Genomic DNA, 20,326 nt, shown 5'->3' with positions numbered 1-20,326 from the left:
GTGAAAACCTGCAAGTTTTTAAGAGACATCCCATCCTGCTGTGGAAAGTAACCAATGCACCTCAGTCATTACAACAGAACATTGTTGAAATCTTAAACATTTTAAGACAGAAAGTGAAGCTATGGCTAAAATGTTTCTTTCTTATTGCAAATGAGTTAAAAGCAGCTGAATAAGTGCTTCCGTGTGGCCTTCATTAAACTCCCATAAAACAAGTACATCAGTTAAAGTGGCTGACCAGTATCTTACAAGAAAGATAGCCAAAATGTCTGCTTTGTGGTAAAACGCAGTTTAAAAAAGTAAATAATGCAAGAAACATATTTATAAAAGTCTTTTGAAATATTCTCTCATCATTCTGGCATATATTCTATGCTAATAATTTTGTTATTTGACCTGATAATCAAAAATGTGTCATATTTAAATCATGGAGGATAAATCTTATTTTATACAGCTTAAATTAGCTTTTTGTTTCAGCAGTAATTTAATTGTTTATTGTTACATACCATAGTTGCTACAATTTTGTTAACCCACTGATGAGAAATTTTGAAGTTCGTTGATATATTACCATTTCTAAAGCAATATCCGTTGCGTGAATACCACGTATATTACGGTAACAGCTCGCTCCGCATTACAGCGGAAGGCGCTTTGAGTGGCTTTGTGGGATCAGTTCGTAGACCGGGTGGAACATGGAGTGTGTAAGTTTATCTATTTTGACGGGTTTTCTTCTTTCGAAAACATTATCAAGCAACCCGACCATTCGGATATATAATTTTTTAGCTTTACGCTAAATTGCGAACAGCTAGCCAGCTTTTTATTAGATGTTTCAACAATAATCTCTGCCATGAAGGTTAGGAAAGCTTATAAGAGAGGTCAATTTTTAGAAAAAATAAAAGACAATTTTCAACACTAATTTCAGCCTAATGATATGTAGAGTTTATTAAAAGCTTGAGAATAAATAAGTCACCTCGACTGGGGGTTTTTAAAGTCAACCAACTGTTATGCTAGCTAGCTAACAAGCTAACACCGATGCTATTGTTGTTAACAAAACTATCTTTATTTAGTTTGTATACCGCTTTAAAAAAAACGGCGGTGTTGGTTTTACATAGGATGGTTATAGATTAAACTGTTGCTTGCGACACCAGTTTGATGTTTAACCAGTTTGCTGACTGCCTTTGTGAGTTTTACAGCACAGTTAGCCGCATCCCTCCAGCTCTAACACTGGGAAGTTCGTGTTTATCTGTCATTCCCAACCCGGGTTCTATTACTCCAGGAAATCACTTGAAGTATTAACTTAACCTGTGAAAACATTATTTGGCTAATCGGTAAACGCTAGTTTAAGATGGAGAGCCTGTTTACTATTAACCAAAAATCAATAGTTCAGCAAAGCTGAGGATTCTCTTTAGTTTTAAAGCTAAACTTATTTCTAGAAGGAATCTTTAAAGTAAATGCAACCATATCCTTCCATAAGCAAATGTCTTCAAAATTATTAATTTCATCAAAGCAAATGTATGGTATTTAAAGTCTAAAGTTTTCCCTCGAAAACAGCACTGATAACCTTAGATGTACCCTCAATACGGGCGGATAAATATGACAGTGTATTGGGAAAGATTAGACAGTGTTGATCTGGTAGAACAGAGATTAAGACATTGTTTTTCGCTCTACCAGAGACCAGATCACTAACGTTATCATCCCTTTCCTATGACTTCTTAACCTCGCTTTTATGTTTAAAGTTTACCTTTTTTATGTTGTTTATCTTTTAGATTGAAATAATTGTCCACTATAACAACTTATTTTCAGGCAAGGAATTACAGCATAAGAGGCAGATGGGATATTTTTTTTGAGCTAGCTTGCTTTGAACAGAGGTACACCAGAGAGACAAAGTCCTACAGTTTATAATTAAGTGGGACTTGATTTCGTTGTTCTGCATTTGTTTAATGTTATGTTCTATCTGTTGATCCTGCTGTGTCATTAGGAGGTCAAGAAGTAGAAATACAGTAAACAGTACCTATCCTGTATCTTTCCACTGGACGTAACTTACCTGATTTTACCCTAAATTAATTATATTTTGAAAGTTTCTTTCATCTGAAACCATTATTGTGTGATTGTTGTATGTTGTATAGTAATTTTTTTAACTTGTTAATTGAAACACTAGAAATTGCATATAACTTTATGTGTTGTGTAACATTTTAAAATGTTAAACCAGGTGTTACGATGATTAGTAGCAAGTAGATACTTGCTAAGTTACTCAGTATTGATCAGGCAGTTTAACAAATACAGGTACTTTTTCACTCTTACTTGTTGCTTTTACTTGAGTAAAAATACAATCAAGTAGTGCTACTCTTATATGAGTAAAATGTTTTCTAACCAACTTTGGGATAACATATGTCAATCAAGTCTTGAATCTGTCAGTCAATGCACATTGAACCAACAACTTTGAATCAGTTTTTTTTTTTTTTTTTAAATCAGCAATATCTTTATTTATTTAATAAAAATTCAACAAAGAACAAATAATGAACGATTCTGGCATCAGTATTCTTTGGCCACCAGTACAGTACGAACATCAATTTGTTATTTTCACATACATAATGCATACATGCAACTTTACCAAAGTCTGTTAGACATCAAGAGTTTTTGTACGTATATTTTTATTATTTAGAGTTAGAAACAGCAAAGCCTTACAGAGGTATTTCATCTTCAACATCTACTAGATTTAAATCCTTTGCCTATTTGACGAAGAGATCCCAAAGGTTTTCAAATGCCTGCTGCCTAACTATTAATATATAAAATAATCCCTCCATTGGTAAATATAAAAGCATTTGTTTAATCAAATCTACAACAGTTGGAGCCAAAATTTTCCTCACCTGGTATGTTGTTATCACACAACAAGCTAAAGTTAACAATTTTATTGAGTATTTTTTCCCCCTGGATATACATACAAAAAGAAAGAAATTCAGTTTCTTTTATTTTTGGGGGCTTAAATATTTTTTCTTTAAAGGAAAAGTCATGTCACATTCAGAATACAAACTTCTAAAAGTACTTTAAATATGAAATTATTACATGCTTTCAGTAAATGATAAGTGTCTTTAATTAAGAGCAATTTCATTTGAATGTGCTTTACTGGAGACCTCCATGTTTGTCAAAGAGCACTGCTGCCACCTACCAGTTACATCACGTTGCGGTATCGGCTGTTGAGCAAGTCCCAGTGCTATATCTGGTGTTTGTCACAACGTGCTATTATCTATGATGGCGATGACCAGTGCACTATGCGAAGCAGAGATTAATGGATTAATGACGTGTTTTATCTGTGGCCAGAAGTTTGATGACAAATCCTCCCTCTTCCAGTTGGCAATCTAATGATGAACCCGTGGTGGATAATGAATAGGAAAGGTGAAATAACTAACTTTTTTTTTCATTTTTACCTGATATTTTACAACCTCCAACTGCCATGTATGCGGGCATTGTCAGTTAAACTATAGCTCTCACGAATTTCAATGGTGAAGTCCTCTCTAAATCTTAAATAATTGTTTTTGATTGCAGATGTGTCTATTAGTTCTGATTGAGTTTGCTTGTAAAGTGGGGAGAATGGCGCTAGGCTTACCTCACCCCGACGTCACTGCCAGAAGATGTAAGGATTGAGGTGTTACTATCTTTTGGCAAAAATGGCCGGTCTCGGACTTAGTGATCGCGATGAAAAACATTGTTTTAATTTTTTGGCCGATTAAAGCTAAATTAATTAAATCACAGCAAATATATTAGTTTTAGGTATACATAATGACCTAATGGTTATTCCTTGATGGACTTTTCCTTTAAGAGCAACTGCTCTTGTGGCCAAACTGATCTAAAAGAATAATTTAGATTTTGTAGGTAACTTATTATTTGCTGTTTTTGTGATACTGTAAATAACAACACATGCAACAGTGGAGGTAAATTATTGTTGAGAGTTGAGTTTTCTCTCTTGTGTTTATCCAGTCGTAACGATGTTGCTGCTGCTAATCCGTTTTAAGCTTAAGCATCTCATTTACTAAAATTGGTATCAGCTGTGAGTATCAAGGGCAGTGAAAGTCTGTTCTACCAGATACATGTATTACAGTATTGTCTAAGTATAGACAATGTTAATGAGTAGAAGTAAATATAGTATTATTAAACTGTTAGTCTTCTACAGTATTGGGTATAACTTTTGGAAAGGATGTAATTATTATCAGAAAGTCTTTATGTTTAGATTTTGTTTAGAAATTGTTGCCCTTACAATAAATAAATAAAAATAGCATAAACTTAAAAAAATAACACAAAATAGTCCCATAAAGCTCGTCACATTTATACACAGCTGATTATATTTAAAATATAACAAGCAACACCTACTTATTTGAGTCTAATTTAACAAAGAAAGGATCCGTGAAAACCTACATAAAAATGGGGGACATCTTTCTTGTTTTAACTCACTCTGATACGAAGTTGTTAGCTTTGATAAAACAGAGTTCTTCACAGGAGGTGGTTTTATCAACAATCATTTGTCTATAAAATGACATATGAAAACTGTTTTGTGGATTCATCACCTCTGTAAATGTTACATTACGCTGCTCTTTATGTAAAACTTGTAGGTTGGTCGCAGTTTATCACAACAGTCTTCTCATTTGAAAAACCCATAATAAATGAAATTGAATGTGTTTAACTAGAGGTTAATGCCTGGAGAAGTATTATAATGTAAAAATGAAATTAACCTGACCCTCTACACCTTTCTATATCACTTTATCTTGATGTCGTTCAAAGTATTACTTTGTTTTGAAGTGGGTGTCCTAGATAATCACTGGTTTCAGTGTGAATCACTACCTAATGGTGAGGTTACTGTTGTAAAACATCCTGCATATACACAGCTTCATTTTTTGTGAGTGTAGCTGATGAAAACAAAAAAGAAATCAGCTTGTGTCTTTGTCCTGCTATGAAAAGCTGTTAGAAACTAATTTGGTTTCTATAAACAGATGACTTGCAAAGATATCTGGTAAAGCTATTCAGTTTATAACACCTTAAGACCACCAAATAAAAATGACCTCTAATCGTTTAAATCCTAACAATAATGATAATTTTCTTTCAGATTCCTGTACCCATTGATGACATTGAAAGCAAAAAGGACCCAATACCTGAAGGTAAGAGGATTGTGTAAAAAATATTACACCTTAATCTAAACCTGTTTCAAAAGTGATTCTTCATCACGATCCCTCTTGTCTCCTTAGAACGAGAGCAAAATGTTTACACCAGGTTTATGAAGTCCCACCGTTGTTATGACCTCGTGCCCACTAGCTCCAAACTAGTGGTGTTTGATACGTCACTCCAGGTAAAACAAATACATTCTCTTCATATGTGTATTCTTCTGTTCAGACATTTGAGCTGTGTTTTTGAACTATCTTGCAGGTGAAGAAGGCGTTCTTTGCTCTTGTTTCCAACGGAGTGAGGGCAGCCCCTCTTTGGGACAGCAAGAAGCAGTGCTTTGTGGGTAAGAGCAATTTTCATAATCTTCTTTAAGATAGCAGTAGAAAAATGAAAGAACTGAAAAAAAACCCAATTGTGTTTACCATTATAACATTAATGAATGTTTCACTGTGCTTTAAAAACAATTCACAGGTATGCTAACCATCACAGACTTTATTAACATTCTTCATCGCTATTACAAGTCTCCATTGGTAAGCTGGGTCCTTTAATACCTAAAGTATGCATCCTAAATATAAATTGTTGCTAAACTCTTTACCTTTTTATATTTCAGGTTCAGATATATGAGTTGGAAGAGCACAAAATTGAAACATGGAGGGGTGAGAACATTTAAAGTTTACCCAGACGTGACCATTTATCATTTAAAGGACTGGTCTTTATGACCAGTTGAGGCACACTCGCCTGTCCTCTTTCTGCTTGCAAGCTGTCTGCCAGGTCTGCTAATGCTAATGGTTAGCATTGGCAAATATTTAGCTTGACTGTCCAGAAGGAAAGGGGGGACCTCTGGGTTGCTCCTGAGCCCCTTTGGGTCCTTATGTCAGCATCAGCTCTCAAAAAAGTGACTGACGTTCACCGGTTTTTTGCCTAATTTTTGTTTGTTTTGTCTTAAATCTGAGAAAAGTAACGCTGAGAAGCCATTTCACAAGGCTGTCACAGCTCTACTATAGAATGTTGTAATGCCTAGGCCAGGGGTCGGCAACCCATACTGCTCAAAGAGCCATATTGGACCAAAAAAACAAAAATGTAAAAGTCGTATATATGCCTCGTATGGCAACACGGGCTCTAAGTGTATTATCCCACTATGTTGGCTTAAATATATAATAAGCATTCATGATTAAATGTTTATCCTGGAGCCAATGTCACATAGCAGCATGAGGTGAGGGAGGACCATTGAACACTCGCCATGCGCTGCTTTACCACCCTTCCCTGCGCGGTGATAAAAGTTTTGTTGCATCGATGAAATTATAGAAGTACAATAAAGTAATTTTTCTATGGTGGGCATGTTTCTGTTGGGAGGAATTGATTGAGTTATGAGGAACCAAGCAGGAACTGACATCCATCAGAGCAGTGCTCTCTAACCCTGAAATCCCACATCCTCTGTCCCTAGTGTTCATTGGTGTGATTTATATTTTTTGGATTTGGGGAAAAATAGAATAAAGTTTACATACCTGTATCAAAGCGCTACCTGTTTGATCTGTGGACAGTTTTCCATCCTTGCAACAAAACTAGCAGCAGTAGTGGAGTTTGGAGATGCAATCCACTTCTTAAATCTATCTTTGCTCTCTAATTTATCCAGAAATTCTGCAATCGTGCTTTTTCTCTCCCTCGCAGCTTGGTGGTCGGCTGCATATTTAGCATTCTTTCCCTGGAAATGCCTTTTCAAATTTTGCTTCTTAATTTTTTGACAACCTCTCCTTACAAAGCAAAAATGCAGGCAATCTTTCCACATTGATAATGAAAGCAAATGATTCGCTCCATTCTTTGAATCCTCTTTTCTCATCAGCTATCTTCTTTTTTTTCCCTTTGGGAGGCATGGTCTGAGACACACCTGCAGGTTTGTTTACCTGGCACCACGCCACGCTGGTTGCAATTTATGACCACTGATCTCTAAAGCTATGACGCAAATTATTGTTTAAATTTATTTATTATACAAATGTCTACAGCATTGGAAAACATAATAATTTTTTGTTTAACCTCATCCACACCATATTAAAACAAACAAAAAAAATCAATTTTCATACATTTTTGAAACAGCTCCAGGCTCCAGCCGGCCTAGGCTCATGACTGTTCCTATTGGTGCAGAATCATTTTATAAATATTGGCACACTAACCAACTTTTTTTTATATATTTTGGACCCATCAAAATTTATGAAGCAATTATTGTTTAATTTTTTTTATTCAATTCAATTAATATGTTTATTCTGCACCATTTTAAATTATCTGTCAAAGTCTTATATTAGAAAAATTATTCAGTTTGAGAAGAAACGTTGCAGTTATGACCTTTAACTAGTTGTGTTTTATGTTATTTTTCGTTCTTTCTTATTTTAGAGGTTTACCTTCAAGACTCTTTCAAGCCTTTGGTCTGCATATCTCCGAATGCAAGGTCAGTGGTTATTATACATTGTTTTACTGTCAGATGGACATTTTAAATCAGAGTCAACAATGTCATCATTCTATAGACTTAAATTAACTTATGTTTAACCCTATTTTAATTAAGTGAAATGCTATTTAAATATGATTTTCATAACCACAACCGCAAACTAATTACATATTTTTTTAACAAAGATGCAAATGGTTCGCAAACTAGCAGAGTTCCTTTTGATTGATTGATTAACTTAATTGATCTTGTAGTAGCGAAACTTACTTGTTTCATCAGCTTAAATAGTCAAAGGAGAAGGAGAATGTAACAAAGGAAGAAAAAGGTGCATGGGATATATACAATATATACAGTGTGTCCACATATGACAACTTTTTTTTTTATAGTAGGATTATTATACAGGGTTATTGCACAGGGTGTTTACATGGGTATTTATATAGATGCATATTTATATATATAGTTATTGCCTGGGTGTTAGATATAGAGAAACAGGTTATTGTACAGGGTATCAAATAGTAATTGCACAATGTACATTGCGCATGTTATTGGTGTTGTAGTGTCGCATTGTAGAGTCTGGTTGCAGCAGGGATGAATGACCTGCGGTAGCGCTTCTTTTTTACAGACAGCTTGTAAAAGTCTTTCACTAAAGGAGCTGCTCAGCTCCTCTACAGTCTGGTGCAGAGGATGGAAAGTGTTGTCCATGATGGACGTAAGCTTGAACAGCACCCTCCTCTCAGCCACATCCTCTCCTCAGAGTCCAGAGTGCAGCCTAGGACAGAAGCAGCCTTTCTCACTAGTTTGTTCAGTCTCTTTTCGTCCCGCTCTGCGCTGCCTGGGGCCCAGCAGACAAACATTTGCTACTAACATTTTCCAAATGTTTCTAGCAACATTCAGTCTCCATGAGTTGGAATAACTTGGTTCCTTTTTTTCTTATTATATCTCAGTTTGTATGATGCAGTATCATCTCTGCTGAGGAACAAGATCCACAGACTGCCTGTAATCGACCCCCTGACAGGAAACACACTATATATCCTCACACACAAGAGGATTCTTAAGTTCCTGAAGCTTTTTGTAAGTTCCCATCATTTAATACAGATGTAATACAATAATAAACAATACTAAAAGAATAAAGAATATATAATACTTGCAAACACACATAGATGTTTTTGTAAAAGAACTGTGTTAATTTTATTTGAACATTTTCTTGTGTTTTTTAACCTAATCCTGTTGAACTGGAAAAGGATTATATATATAAATCATTAAACACATGTATAGACAAAATTATTTTTATTGTGAAGACCCACAAAATGTACACAGGAAAAAAAATATTTCTTATATTCTAGCTTTTATTTTATTTCGCTTTTTATTTGTGACCTCACAGTGCAAATCTGCAGCTAGACTATGTTGGACAGTTTTTAAAACAGTCTGAGCATAGGATATTGGTAATTAGAACCACTGATATTAAATCGACATTTCCTTATGTATTCCTAAGAGAACATGAAAAAAACAAAAAACTTTCTTTTACTTAGTTCAACCTTCCTTAGCTGCTAAAGCTATGCTTTCACAGTCTCAAAGCTGTAATTAACCACTGATTTGTCTCGAATGTTTCCCTTTGCAAAGCCTATTAAACCTCAGGGCTTCCTCTGGCTTTGTTTTGAATAGCTCCCAGATATTGAATCAAGCAAACTTTGATTGTATTTCTGAGTGTCTGACCAGCTGGTAAATGACCAGGGTTTATCTAATTGTGATCACAAGACAAGACTCTCAATACATGTCATCCTAATTTTATGCTTTTATCTATCTAACAAAGTTTGACAACTAAATTTAAAGTAGGCAAAACATTCTGCTTTTGTTGTTTTTTTTCTTGAAAGTGTTACTCTGTTATGTCTTTCATCAAATATATACTGTTTCTTGTAACCAGATATCTGAGATGCCAAGACCCTCATTCTTGAGTAAAACCTTAGAGGAACTGAACATCGGGACGTTCAGAAACATAGCGGTGGTCCGTGCAGACACACCTCTGTACACGGCGCTGGGTATTTTTGTGGAGCAGCGAGTCTCTGCGCTCCCTGTTGTTGATGATAAAGGTATGAGGATTGGCTGAATTCTTTTTTTTTTTTGGATTGCTTCGATTTAAAAGCTACATCTTCCTACAGTTTCACATTCTTGTTTGTCTTGCAGGACGAGTGGTGGACATATACTCGAAATTTGATGTTATAGTAAGTTCTCTCCAGTTTTGGAACTATGGAAGTTTTTCATAGCTTAGGTTTTTATTGCTGTCTTTCAGCTTCTTTCATCTGTAATATTTAGATTAATGTAATATTATTTATATCATGTTATCACAAATGTAAATGCTTCAATGCGCTAATCAAGCGGTTCAGAGGATATTACCATACTAACCATACTTTCAGTCTTCAAGGAAACTTTTGCTTCTTAGCCAGTTTCTTCATAATACTTGAATTATTTTGGTATGAGGGAGATGACAGCACTTTCAAAATGCTAAAGATAGAAGGTCATGGATTATGACTGGGAGCATCGGTGTGTGTCGCTGAAGGGTGAGGCAGTGCCCTTTATGCAGCGAGCGCTGTCTGGCATTTCCCCTCAGGGAATGATGAGCTTGCACAGTTAAGAAATCACAATCGGAGTCGCTGACTTAGCATCCCACAAGTCTTGTAAGCTTGCCTGCAAAACAGGACTACAGCCTTTATAAAAGTTCAAGACAGCCTTTAGTTTTATTTTAGATTTTTCCTCTGCTGCATGCTGTTTTTGTTTTCACTGCCAGCCTCTGAATCTTGTTGATGTTTACTGTATTTAAAATTTAAGACTATTTCTAAGAGCATTAAAAAGCATTAAATTAGTTTCTCATTCCTGTATAGACCCTGTTCATGTAGACGCATTTCTGTGAACACGTGTTACACAGGAAAATTATACACAGCGCGTTTTTGCTCTGACAGAACCTGGCTGCAGAGAAAACGTACAACAACCTGGATGTGACTGTGACCAAAGCCTTGAAGCACCGCTCACAGTGCTTTGAGGGAGTCCTGACCTGCAACAGGCATGAGACCTTGGAGGCCATCATCAACAGACTGGTGGAGGCTGAGGTGAGGAGTGCAGACAGCATTACCCCATTTTTGGATATCAGACTAAAAAAAGAGAACATTTATGATACTATGATTACTAATTCACTGATGACTGCTGTAAAATCATCATTCAGAAATGATGGAAATTATGAGATGGTAGTTAAATGACTTCTAGGAAACATGTGCTGTAAACTGACTTTAATAAATATGTGAAATGAAAAGCATGGCAGGGTCTACAACAGGTCTAAAAGGTCCGACCCCCCTCTACTCTAACCTCTCCCTTTCTGTGGGTAAAGTCAAGCCTGTGATTTATGTGGGAGTCACTGTGAGCTCTGGACTGTCTGGTGCAATAAAAGCATTTCATTAGTAAGAGTGTTTTACTAAAAATGAGATGCTTGGATGCTGTTTCAGTCCAGATAACAGCATTTCTTTTTTCTTATCATGTACCATATAGTCTATTGAAATTGTTTGATTTCTGTTTTTGATGCAAACTTTTATCTATTTCATGTTTTTAATTTAGTTTGCATGTCATGATGTCTGAACTTATTTGTATACATTTGCCCCATTTCTTAGCCATTGATGAGCCATAATTTTCCCCACTGTAGGACAATAAAAGCTGCTTCTACAGATACACATATACAAAATATATTTTGCAATGCTTCTTTCTGCCGATTTCCAAAATTATAACAAAAGAAAACACTAATTATTTAGAGAATGGGAAAATGCAAATTTACTTGAAGGCAATCCCTCACACCAAGCAGCCTTGTAGTGACAGTGGAGTGGAAAAACTCCCTTATAACAGAAAAAAACCTCCAGCAGAACTAAGGTCAGTGTGAGTGGCCATCTGCCGAGGCTGACCTGGGTTCAAGGAGACAGAAGCAGAGATACAAAAGTCAACTGTCAACCAGCTCCACAGACAGGGCCCATCTAGGAAACAGAGCCAGGCAGACGAGCTCCGAGCCAGCTCCCATGTCAGAGGATGAAAGAGAGCACATAAAGTTAGTCACAGTCAGAGAAACAGGACTACACAAAAAAACAGGCAGAGCTAAAAATCTATAAACAGAGATGTTAATGGAATCGGCACGGCTGGTATTTCTCTCCAGGATGGAGTCGCAGCCAAACACCAACAGACCAGATGAAGCTACTATGAGGAAAAAGCAGAGACAGCGGAATGATAGAGATTGAACTAACAAATTCTGCAGATTGGGAGAATAGAGATAGAATGGAGCAGAATGATGAAAAGTGATCACACGTCCTCCACAAGTCTAAGCCTATAGCACCATAACTATAGAGATAGCTCAGGATAACCTGAGCCACTCTAACTATTAGCTTCATTGAAAAGGGAAGTTTTAAGCCTAGCCTTAAAGGTAGACAGGGTGTCTGCCTCACAGACTAAAACTGGCAGTTGGTTCCACAGGAGAGGAGCCTGATAACTAAAAGCTCTGCCTCCCATTCTGCTAATTCTAGGAACCACTAGTAAACCTGCAGATTGAGAGCGAAGTGCTCTGTTATGAACATAAGGAACAATCATTTCTCTGATGTAAGATGGAGCTTGGTGGCTTTATATGTGAGAAGGAGGATTTTAAATTCTCTTCCAGATTTAACAGTACAATAGTCCATCCTTGAAGTAACAAATGCATGGACTAGTTTCTCAGAACTGTCACTTCTTTGGTTTAATTTATGAAGTTAAAAACATAATTTACGACCATCTACATAAAAGTGCAGATGATTATTTCTTCAGCATATTTTTCCTGCTAACCTCACACTTTCATTTTTGTCCTTTTTTAATGAAATCTTTTTATTGTACATTTCTGAGGCTAATCCTGATAATAGTTGTTTTGTTTCCTGCAGGTTCACAGACTAGTGGTGGTAGATGAGCACGAGGTAGTGAAGGGGATAGTCTCCCTGTCGGATATCCTCCAGGCGCTGGTGCTGCCCGATGGAGAAGAGGTGGAGTTGTTTTCACATAAAATACTACTTTGATCATTACAACATGTTTGGATTCATGTAAATGATCAATTAAGGTACTGATGTGGTTTCATTTGTCTTTTTTTTCTTTTGACAGGCACAAACTTTAGGGAGTAGTTAGGAACATTTTGCTGTTTTACGAAAAGACCAGACGGAAAGTACAAGCATGTGGGAGGAGAAATATGAGAGCACGTTGCCTTCTGCTGTAACACCCACATAGAAAGTCTTCACCATCTCTGGAAAAATGTGAAGTTGTCAGGTTTTCTCTATCCAGCAATTATATAATTGTAGAAGGTCAGGATTTATAGAGCCTGAGCCAAATTCAAAGTCACTATTAGGTGTGGGGAGTTTAAAATCTGAAGAAATCGGAGAAATCCAGCACATTTATCTTCTTTGCCCCTTTATTTTATGAAGTAAGATTAAATTTTTTTAAAACATTCCCCTATTTAACCAGCATTTCAATTTATTTTAAGGCTGAAGTGAACAAAGGCACTAGACTCTTCTAAGAGTTAAATCGGATGCTGCAACTCGAGCTGATAATCAGACGTTTTCTTAAAAGCTTTCAAGATAGCTATCCATTTATTCTCTTATCGTTCCTTTAATTTTCGTTGTTTGTTTAAATTCATGTTTAGTTTTGATGGACGTCATTGTAAACAGTATATCTGTTTGTCATCAGTTAGTGACTTTAACATTGAGTGATTATTTCCATTCATTTGCTCATGTCCTAAAAAAGGCAACTTTCAGCGACATCAGAAAGTCTAAATATTGTTCCCTCATTAAATATATAAAAAAAAAGATGTTGAATTTTTCTTTAAGTCTGTGTTTTTGAAGGCTGCAGAATGTTAGCACAAGCAGTTTGGGATTACAATCTCTCAGCTCAAAAAAGTTTCCAACAAAACCGATTAAGCCTCATTTATTCAGCTTCTTTTATTTGTGTTTGTTTTTATCCACATGTCCCAAAAACGCTACATACTTGTGTATTTTTCTTTTTTTTTTGTCATGTGTTAGTACATATGTAATGGATCATTTGTTTGCAAATGGCACCTACATTGGTTGATGATATTGTAAAACTAATTTGGTCGCTACATCACAAATTTAAAATACTGTAGGCAAGACTTCCTCTATTTAAAGGTCAATTCAGTTTATTTGGTAGTTGGAGCAATCAAAATGTAACAGATTTCTTCTTCTTTTTTATTATTTTAATCCATTGTGTTAAGAGAAAATAATCACTAAGAATCACTATTAAAAAACAACATTTTCATTCCATTTTCTTAGATGGAAATCTGAGGAACATTTAATGTCCTGATGAAGTGTGTAAACCTGCATGGAAATGCATTGTTTTTTGTACTAATCTGATATCCTTAATTTAAAAGATGTCAAATAAACTTATAAGTTTGTGTTTGTAATTTGCATGAATCACCAGCTCTCTATCCTAACACCCACTTATTTACTGATATTATTTCAGCTTATGGGTCACAAGTCTCATAAAAAAAGTTTAAAGGTATAGGAAACTTTCTTATATCCTCCACTAGATCTAGTGGAGGATATTCTTTTTCCAGATGGACCTTAAAAATAAGTGGTCCTCCGAATTGTCAATTATTCTGGTGTTATGTTTACATAAGGCCGTCCTGACATAGTGGAAAAATGGCTAATCTTTTGGAAAGTAAGCTTCTATTAGCGATGCAAAAAGCAACTTTTAAACAGCGTGCGCAAGGAGAAATTGACTCGTGCATGCTGTCGCATGCGTTTAATAAGTTTTCCCTCTTGGGCGTGGGTACAGGGATGTACATGTGCATTTTTCTTTTTAAGTGGAGGGGGCGGATCTTTTCAAAAATGAACAAAAACCTCCACTATACCTTTAATCTTAGCAAACTAATATATTTTATGATGGTTTAGATTACAGATAATCAAAAATTATAGTGTAGAAAAATAGGAAGACATTAAAAAAGACGAGCCTCTTGGCCAGAGACCACTGAAGATCAGCACCAGCGACTCTAAAAAGGGTTAAGATGATGAATGCACGCTAACAGAAAATGCTAAAATTAAAGGAACAATCTTTATTTGGATAATACAACAATTAAACCCTTTTTACTTATTCCCTGTGGTATTGTGATGGTGTATCTTTGGTGATGAGTTCAAAGTCTTTAAAGCTGAATGCATCTTTTTCATCACCTTAATCTTTAGCACTCTCTGCATCCTCTCAGATTAATTCCAGAGTGATTCTAAAACATTAATATTAAACATTTGAGCTTTTAAGGAAGGCTTACAACCTAAATCTACTAGGAGTAGGAATATCTTTTGGCTTAAAAAGTGTTCCTGTGTATAAAAGAATAGGTTAAAGATTCTGCTTGAAACACCTTTTAGCTTGCAAACGTTCTCATGTTCCCTGGTGCGTTCCAACTTTAACCCTGGTGGCAGCAGCTAGAGATGATTCTGAGAAGTGTTTGTTTTTAATAACATGAGCTCAGCAGTAGTCCGGGGCCTCTCTCTCATTTAGCAGCATACGCACTCAGCAATACCCAGAGAGTATCAGGAACAGCAGAGGACACATTCCCCCATCTCTTGCAAATATCCACAGCGCTGACAAGGAAAAAAATAAGACAGTTTTTTGTTAAGAGTAAACAGTCCAATCAGTTTACAGATAAACTGTAATTAATGGTTATAGCCCTAGCGGGTTCCGTGAGTGGGTCATCCTTCACCTTTGGAGCCCTCTACTGTGAAGAAACAAAAAGCATCTGAAGTCGCTATGATGTAAAGATTTAAAGGAAAGAAAACTGACTAAGCACTGCGTTCATTCAGCAGGTGGGACTATTGAGAAGCAGATACTAAACTGAATTATTAGGATCTGTCAATCTGAAAGGAGGCCATAAGACTGTTAGATTATGACCTTTTAAGGTGTGAGTCATCCTGGAGGAAACCTTCCCAGCTTTGACTGGTCTACCAACATTTCTTCAAACCCAACAATGCACTTAGGAGATCACAATGGACCCGAACAGTCAAAACATTGGTGTTCAGAGTGTTTCCAAGGGGCCATTTATGGTCCTTGGAATTATTCTGTGTGGCCCGGACTCTCAAAATATTTTTAGCGGTAGATCTTAACTGACAAAACTTAAAATTGTATAAGACAAATGTTTTTTTTTAATTATTTAATAAAATTTTGATGTCCCTTCAATAGTAAAAATTAGTAAACATATTATTACTCTTACTAAAAAGCAGGCTACAGCTAATGCATTTGCTAAAACTTGACAGATACACAAAGAAAGGATGAGCCATATAAAGTTATAATTGCCAAGCCACAAGACATTTTCTTGACAAAAGTAGAAAACAATTCAGTTCCAAAGTTTGGAAAACTATTGGAAAAAATGGATTTAAGCAAAACCCTTATTTATACAACCTGGATTTATATTATTTAGAACTGAAATATTTTCAGCAATCTGACTACTTTGTCTGATTGTCTCACTAAAATGTTGCATGTCTAGTTAATGTTAACATTCTTTATATGAAAAATGCTTGGGTGGCTCTTGAATAAATGAAACCTGAAAGTTGAGGCTCATTTAAGATCCTATCTAATGCGCTACAGGCATCATTTGTAGAGGTATTTTGGGTGTCACCATGCGAAAACAGTCGGTAACAAATATATCCCCGGGAGAGCTTCAAGGTTGAAGCCACACTGGACAAGAAGAGCAAAAAGGTCTCATTTGACAAAAGTGGAACTATTGTGGTAGCTTTACATAGCTGCATTTTAGAAAATGGCATCATACTTGTACCTAACCATTGAAGTCTGATAGTACAGGCCCCTTTCAGTACATCCATGGCTGGTTTGATTGGTAGAACCTACTTTCTAACAAAAAATCCTTACTTTAAAGTCAAACATACTTGGATTATGCAGCAACAATTATTTCAAACACCAGCAAGACTTTTTAGACTTTGAGTAGGCCAATGGGAGATCAATCTCCCATGTTGCTGAGCTATAACAAATCTGCAAAGAAGAGTGGGTTTTGTTATTAATCCAACCATTTCTTAGGTGCTTGAAGGTGCCTGTTACCATCAATGGGTTCACATCCTTATGTTTAAGGGTATTTACTTCTTCACAGGTGATCAAGTTAGCTTTTCACTCTTAATTTACTGATTTTCTTTTAGTTATGTAAGCTGTTATGATTAATACATCTGAATTGATCCATTCAAGGTTCAGAGGTTAGCACTGAAACAGTATCCGGTAAAGTTACTGATAATATTTTTGCATCATAAGATGAGTGATTCACAACACTTGATGTCGTATCAGATCATAAATCTTCATTTAATATATTTATGTTAATTCCTACAAAAGATGTGTTATAGGAATGCTGACCTATATTTTTGTCATATTTGAAAGAGAGGCTCTTTTCAGAAACACATAATGCTAAATTAGTGTCTAATTATGATATGGACTGGCACAGAATCCATTTTTTTAGCAGTTACATTTTAGCTATTGTATAAAATGTTGATCAGCTTTTATCTTCTCTCATATTCAGGCAGGCACAAGTTTTTATAAGCTAAATCTTTGGTGCCCATGAGTTCAAGTGGCACTTTGGCGCTCTGAATATTTTTGTTTTGTTTCGCTCTTTTTTTAGTGTCCCCATGAAAGAAACACTGTCCCAATCTTTGGCATCAATGGTATATTTAGTCTGGAAATGCCACTTACACTGTGTATATCTATAGAGTTAAATGTGATTTTTGTTGTCTTGTTTTACTCTGCTTTAGCAGCACCTCAAACAGTGGTTATCTTAGAGCCACCTCCACAGGAAACACACTTGTAAACCAAATACATGACAATGCAGGAAACCACACATTTCTCTATCTATCCAGAAAACTCTGCAGTCTGCCTTTAGTCACATTTGGCTGCAGAAAATGTTGATATAGAGAAGAAGTAATGACCAAATGACATTAGGCTGCCTAAGTCCTATGTCAGAAAACCGAGCACAATCATCACCTATCTGCATCACTGTGTTTAGAAGTTTATAAACATTTAATATATTATTCTTGATATCATGATTCGTGACTTTTAAAATTGATATTTATAAAATTCTGTTAATCAATAAAGTGGTCAATTCTCAATAAGATATTTGTTACTTGCAGTAATATAAACCATTGGTTCAAGAGTCTTTTATTTCCTGGTACACAATCATCTATGAATTCTAGACATATATGCAATATATAGGCAACAACGTAGAGCTTAAGATACTAATGCATATAATACCAACTTTTGCAATTCTACTTTACACTTTAAGCAAGTTGGATGCATGCACTTAAATATGTAAGAACAATTAAAGTCTTGGAGACCAGTTGTTGGCAATATCAGAAAACTGCATTAGATTAATCTGTACCCTCAATATCATCCCCTCACATTCACGCAGGCTGCAAATTAATAAATCGGCAGCTGTTTGGATAAATCTACCATCAAGAGTAATTGCAGATTTTTTGAACTTTTCTACATTTTGTCATGTTATAACTTTAAATCACGCAACTTACCGTAGTTTTATGTGATAGAATCGCAAAGTAGCAAATGCTACACGAAAGGAATATATTTTTTGTTTGTCTGTTTGAGGAACACAGATCTGAAAAGTGCTTTTTTTTAGACTGGCTTTATTCCTGACAATGCTTCATAACCAAGCTTCTCTCTAAAGGTACATTTTTTTTGGGCTTTACACATGAGATAATATTTTGCATGCATATTCTTTAATCATCCCAGCATGGCTCTGTTTGTATGTTTATCTATCAACTCTGACCATATTCTGTTTCCCTGCCAAAGGCAAGCATTTCCCTAGCAAGATTCTGCAGCCACCATCTTTCACTCTATGGATGGTGTGATCAGGAAGATGCACTTGGTTGGTTTATTGTCACATAGTTATAACTCTCCTTTCAACATCTCCACAAACTTCTCCCTAAACTGTTCGCTTTAGCCATGATTTTAAAGCTTCTTTTTACTTACTGTTGTTCTTAAACAGACTTCTGAGGTCATTGTGAAACAGCTGCATTTATAGAGTTAGTACCTTTACAACATAATGACTTTTTAAAAAGTCATGGCTTCTAAAGACAATTTGCTGCACAGGATTTTATTTAAGGATATCAAATTAAAGGAAGCTAAATACAAAACTCTAATCCTTTTTGACTGATCCTGCAAGATGTTATGTTGTATCTGTGTTGCTTATGTATGGATGTATTTTTCTGCAATCTCAAACTGCATCCTGCTATAGATTAAGTATGAAATATGATTTTTTTTTTAGGTTTGTAGTTTTAACAAAAAAATGGATGCATGTATACTTTTGCACAGCACTGTACCGAAAAAGGAAGGAAGTCCTTACATGTATTAAGCAGCAAAAAAAAAATAATAATTTGCACTGATCCAACTCTGATATTAAAACCATGTATTAAAAAAATACTGATATTTATTCGTTTTGCGCCGATTACATTTTTTGGCCCCGATACCTGGCTGTGGAGTATTGGCTGTCACAGATACCATACTGAGACCATCTGTTTGAAATTGATGTGTGTGTGTGTGTGTATATATGAAGAACTGCATACTACTTGGATGTAAAATAATTGCCATCATGGCTTTGTCAAGCTGCTGCCTACCTTTGTGAAACAGGAAAAAGACTAAAACAAAGTGAATCCAGTAGAACTTTTTATTGACTACCTTGAATGGGTGACAGTACTTGAATAAACTTTTGGCTCTCAAAATGGTATCAGTGCCCTATTTGTCGGTACTCACCGATACTTATACCACCATGTTAGTGCTGGATTGGTGCCAGATACTGTATATATTACATAGTGGGTTCTTTGTTTTAATGATTTTGTGATGAGATGGCACTGAACCTGATAGAAAATGGGTGATTATGAGTCTTATGTGTCTAAACTGTTTTTGTCTATATCATAAAAGGTTAGTTATTGCTTGATTATTTACAAAATACTCACAAAAAAATAGTATTTTTTTTTATAAACAATAGTGAACAGCTTCATGCATATAATGTATGTTGGTGAATTTTTATAAGTTACTGTAAAACCCTGCCAAAAGATTTTTAACACCTACACGGAAAGCTTCCTGGACCTCAGTGTTTAGAGACAAGCTGTTCTATGGGTAGGACAGGCATGAACCTGAATGGCTACAAACTCCAAGGCACACACTTAGGAGCTTTGTTGTTGAAACATGTTGATTAAACAATTAGAAGTTTTGAAGAAAATGTTCCTGAAAGTAGGAATATTAATTCTTTGTCTTTCTGCTGCCTTTTTCCTTTTTATTTGCTTTTTCTTCCTTTTCTTTCTCTGCATTTTTCTTCTCTTTCTTCCTCTCTTCCTTCTGCTCCTTGTATTTCCACTTAGGTGGCTCCAGGTAGCCCTTGTCTTTCTTCTTCTTTTTCTTTTCTTTCTTCGGTGTTTGGTCTGAAGGCCTGTTCACACTGATCTGAGGAATACACCCAGAGGGGAAGACGCTGTTCCGCCTCGCCATGCTTCGAGGAATGAATGCTGTGACCACCTTGTTGGAGGCCACAGAGAGGATGCTGCCTCTCCGCTCGGTGTCAGGGCAGCACACCGAAGCCACTGTCTCTGCAGAGTGGATTGAGGGCATGATGTGAGAGACTGAGCCGTTGCTATGGCACACTGAGCTCTCTTCCAGCTCCCTCTGTGGATGTTTCTTTACTAGCTCTGGCACTGCGAGCCGTCTCTT

At 36.0% G+C, this 20,326-nt stretch overlaps 2 protein-coding genes across 2 annotated transcripts in view; one reads left to right on the top strand and one right to left on the bottom strand.

Moving 5' to 3' along the window:
• The first annotated feature begins 600 nt into the window (after nt 1–600).
• prkag1 (protein kinase, AMP-activated, gamma 1 non-catalytic subunit) lies at nt 601–13,409 on the top strand. Its single transcript, XM_015370659.1, has 13 exons — nt 601–692; nt 5,087–5,138; nt 5,226–5,326; nt 5,404–5,485; nt 5,614–5,672; nt 5,753–5,798; nt 7,528–7,582; nt 8,521–8,647; nt 9,498–9,663; nt 9,758–9,795; nt 10,531–10,677; nt 12,508–12,606; nt 12,722–13,409. The coding sequence occupies exons 1-13, from the start codon at nt 684–686 to the stop codon at nt 12,743–12,745; spliced, it is 1,005 nt and encodes a 334-aa protein (XP_015226145.1). The 5' UTR covers nt 601–683; the 3' UTR covers nt 12,746–13,409.
• Nucleotides 13,410–19,201: 5,792 nt separating this feature from the next.
• LOC107082090 (ankyrin repeat domain-containing protein 33B-like) overlaps nt 19,202–20,326 on the bottom strand; it is a 5,746-nt gene continuing 4,621 nt past the window's right edge. The window contains exon 5 of the mRNA XM_015370553.1: nt 19,202–20,323. Coding sequence (XP_015226039.1) covers nt 19,862–20,323 — 462 coding nt within the window. The 3' untranslated portion in view covers nt 19,202–19,861. The remainder of the gene's footprint in view (nt 20,324–20,326) is intronic.

Source organism: Cyprinodon variegatus, unplaced genomic scaffold (assembly GCF_000732505.1).
Source record: "Cyprinodon variegatus isolate N-32 unplaced genomic scaffold, C_variegatus-1.0 Scaffold47, whole genome shotgun sequence".
NCBI lineage: Eukaryota > Metazoa > Chordata > Actinopteri > Cyprinodontiformes > Cyprinodontidae > Cyprinodon > Cyprinodon variegatus.
This window is presented reverse-complemented; position numbering and strand designations above follow the sequence as displayed.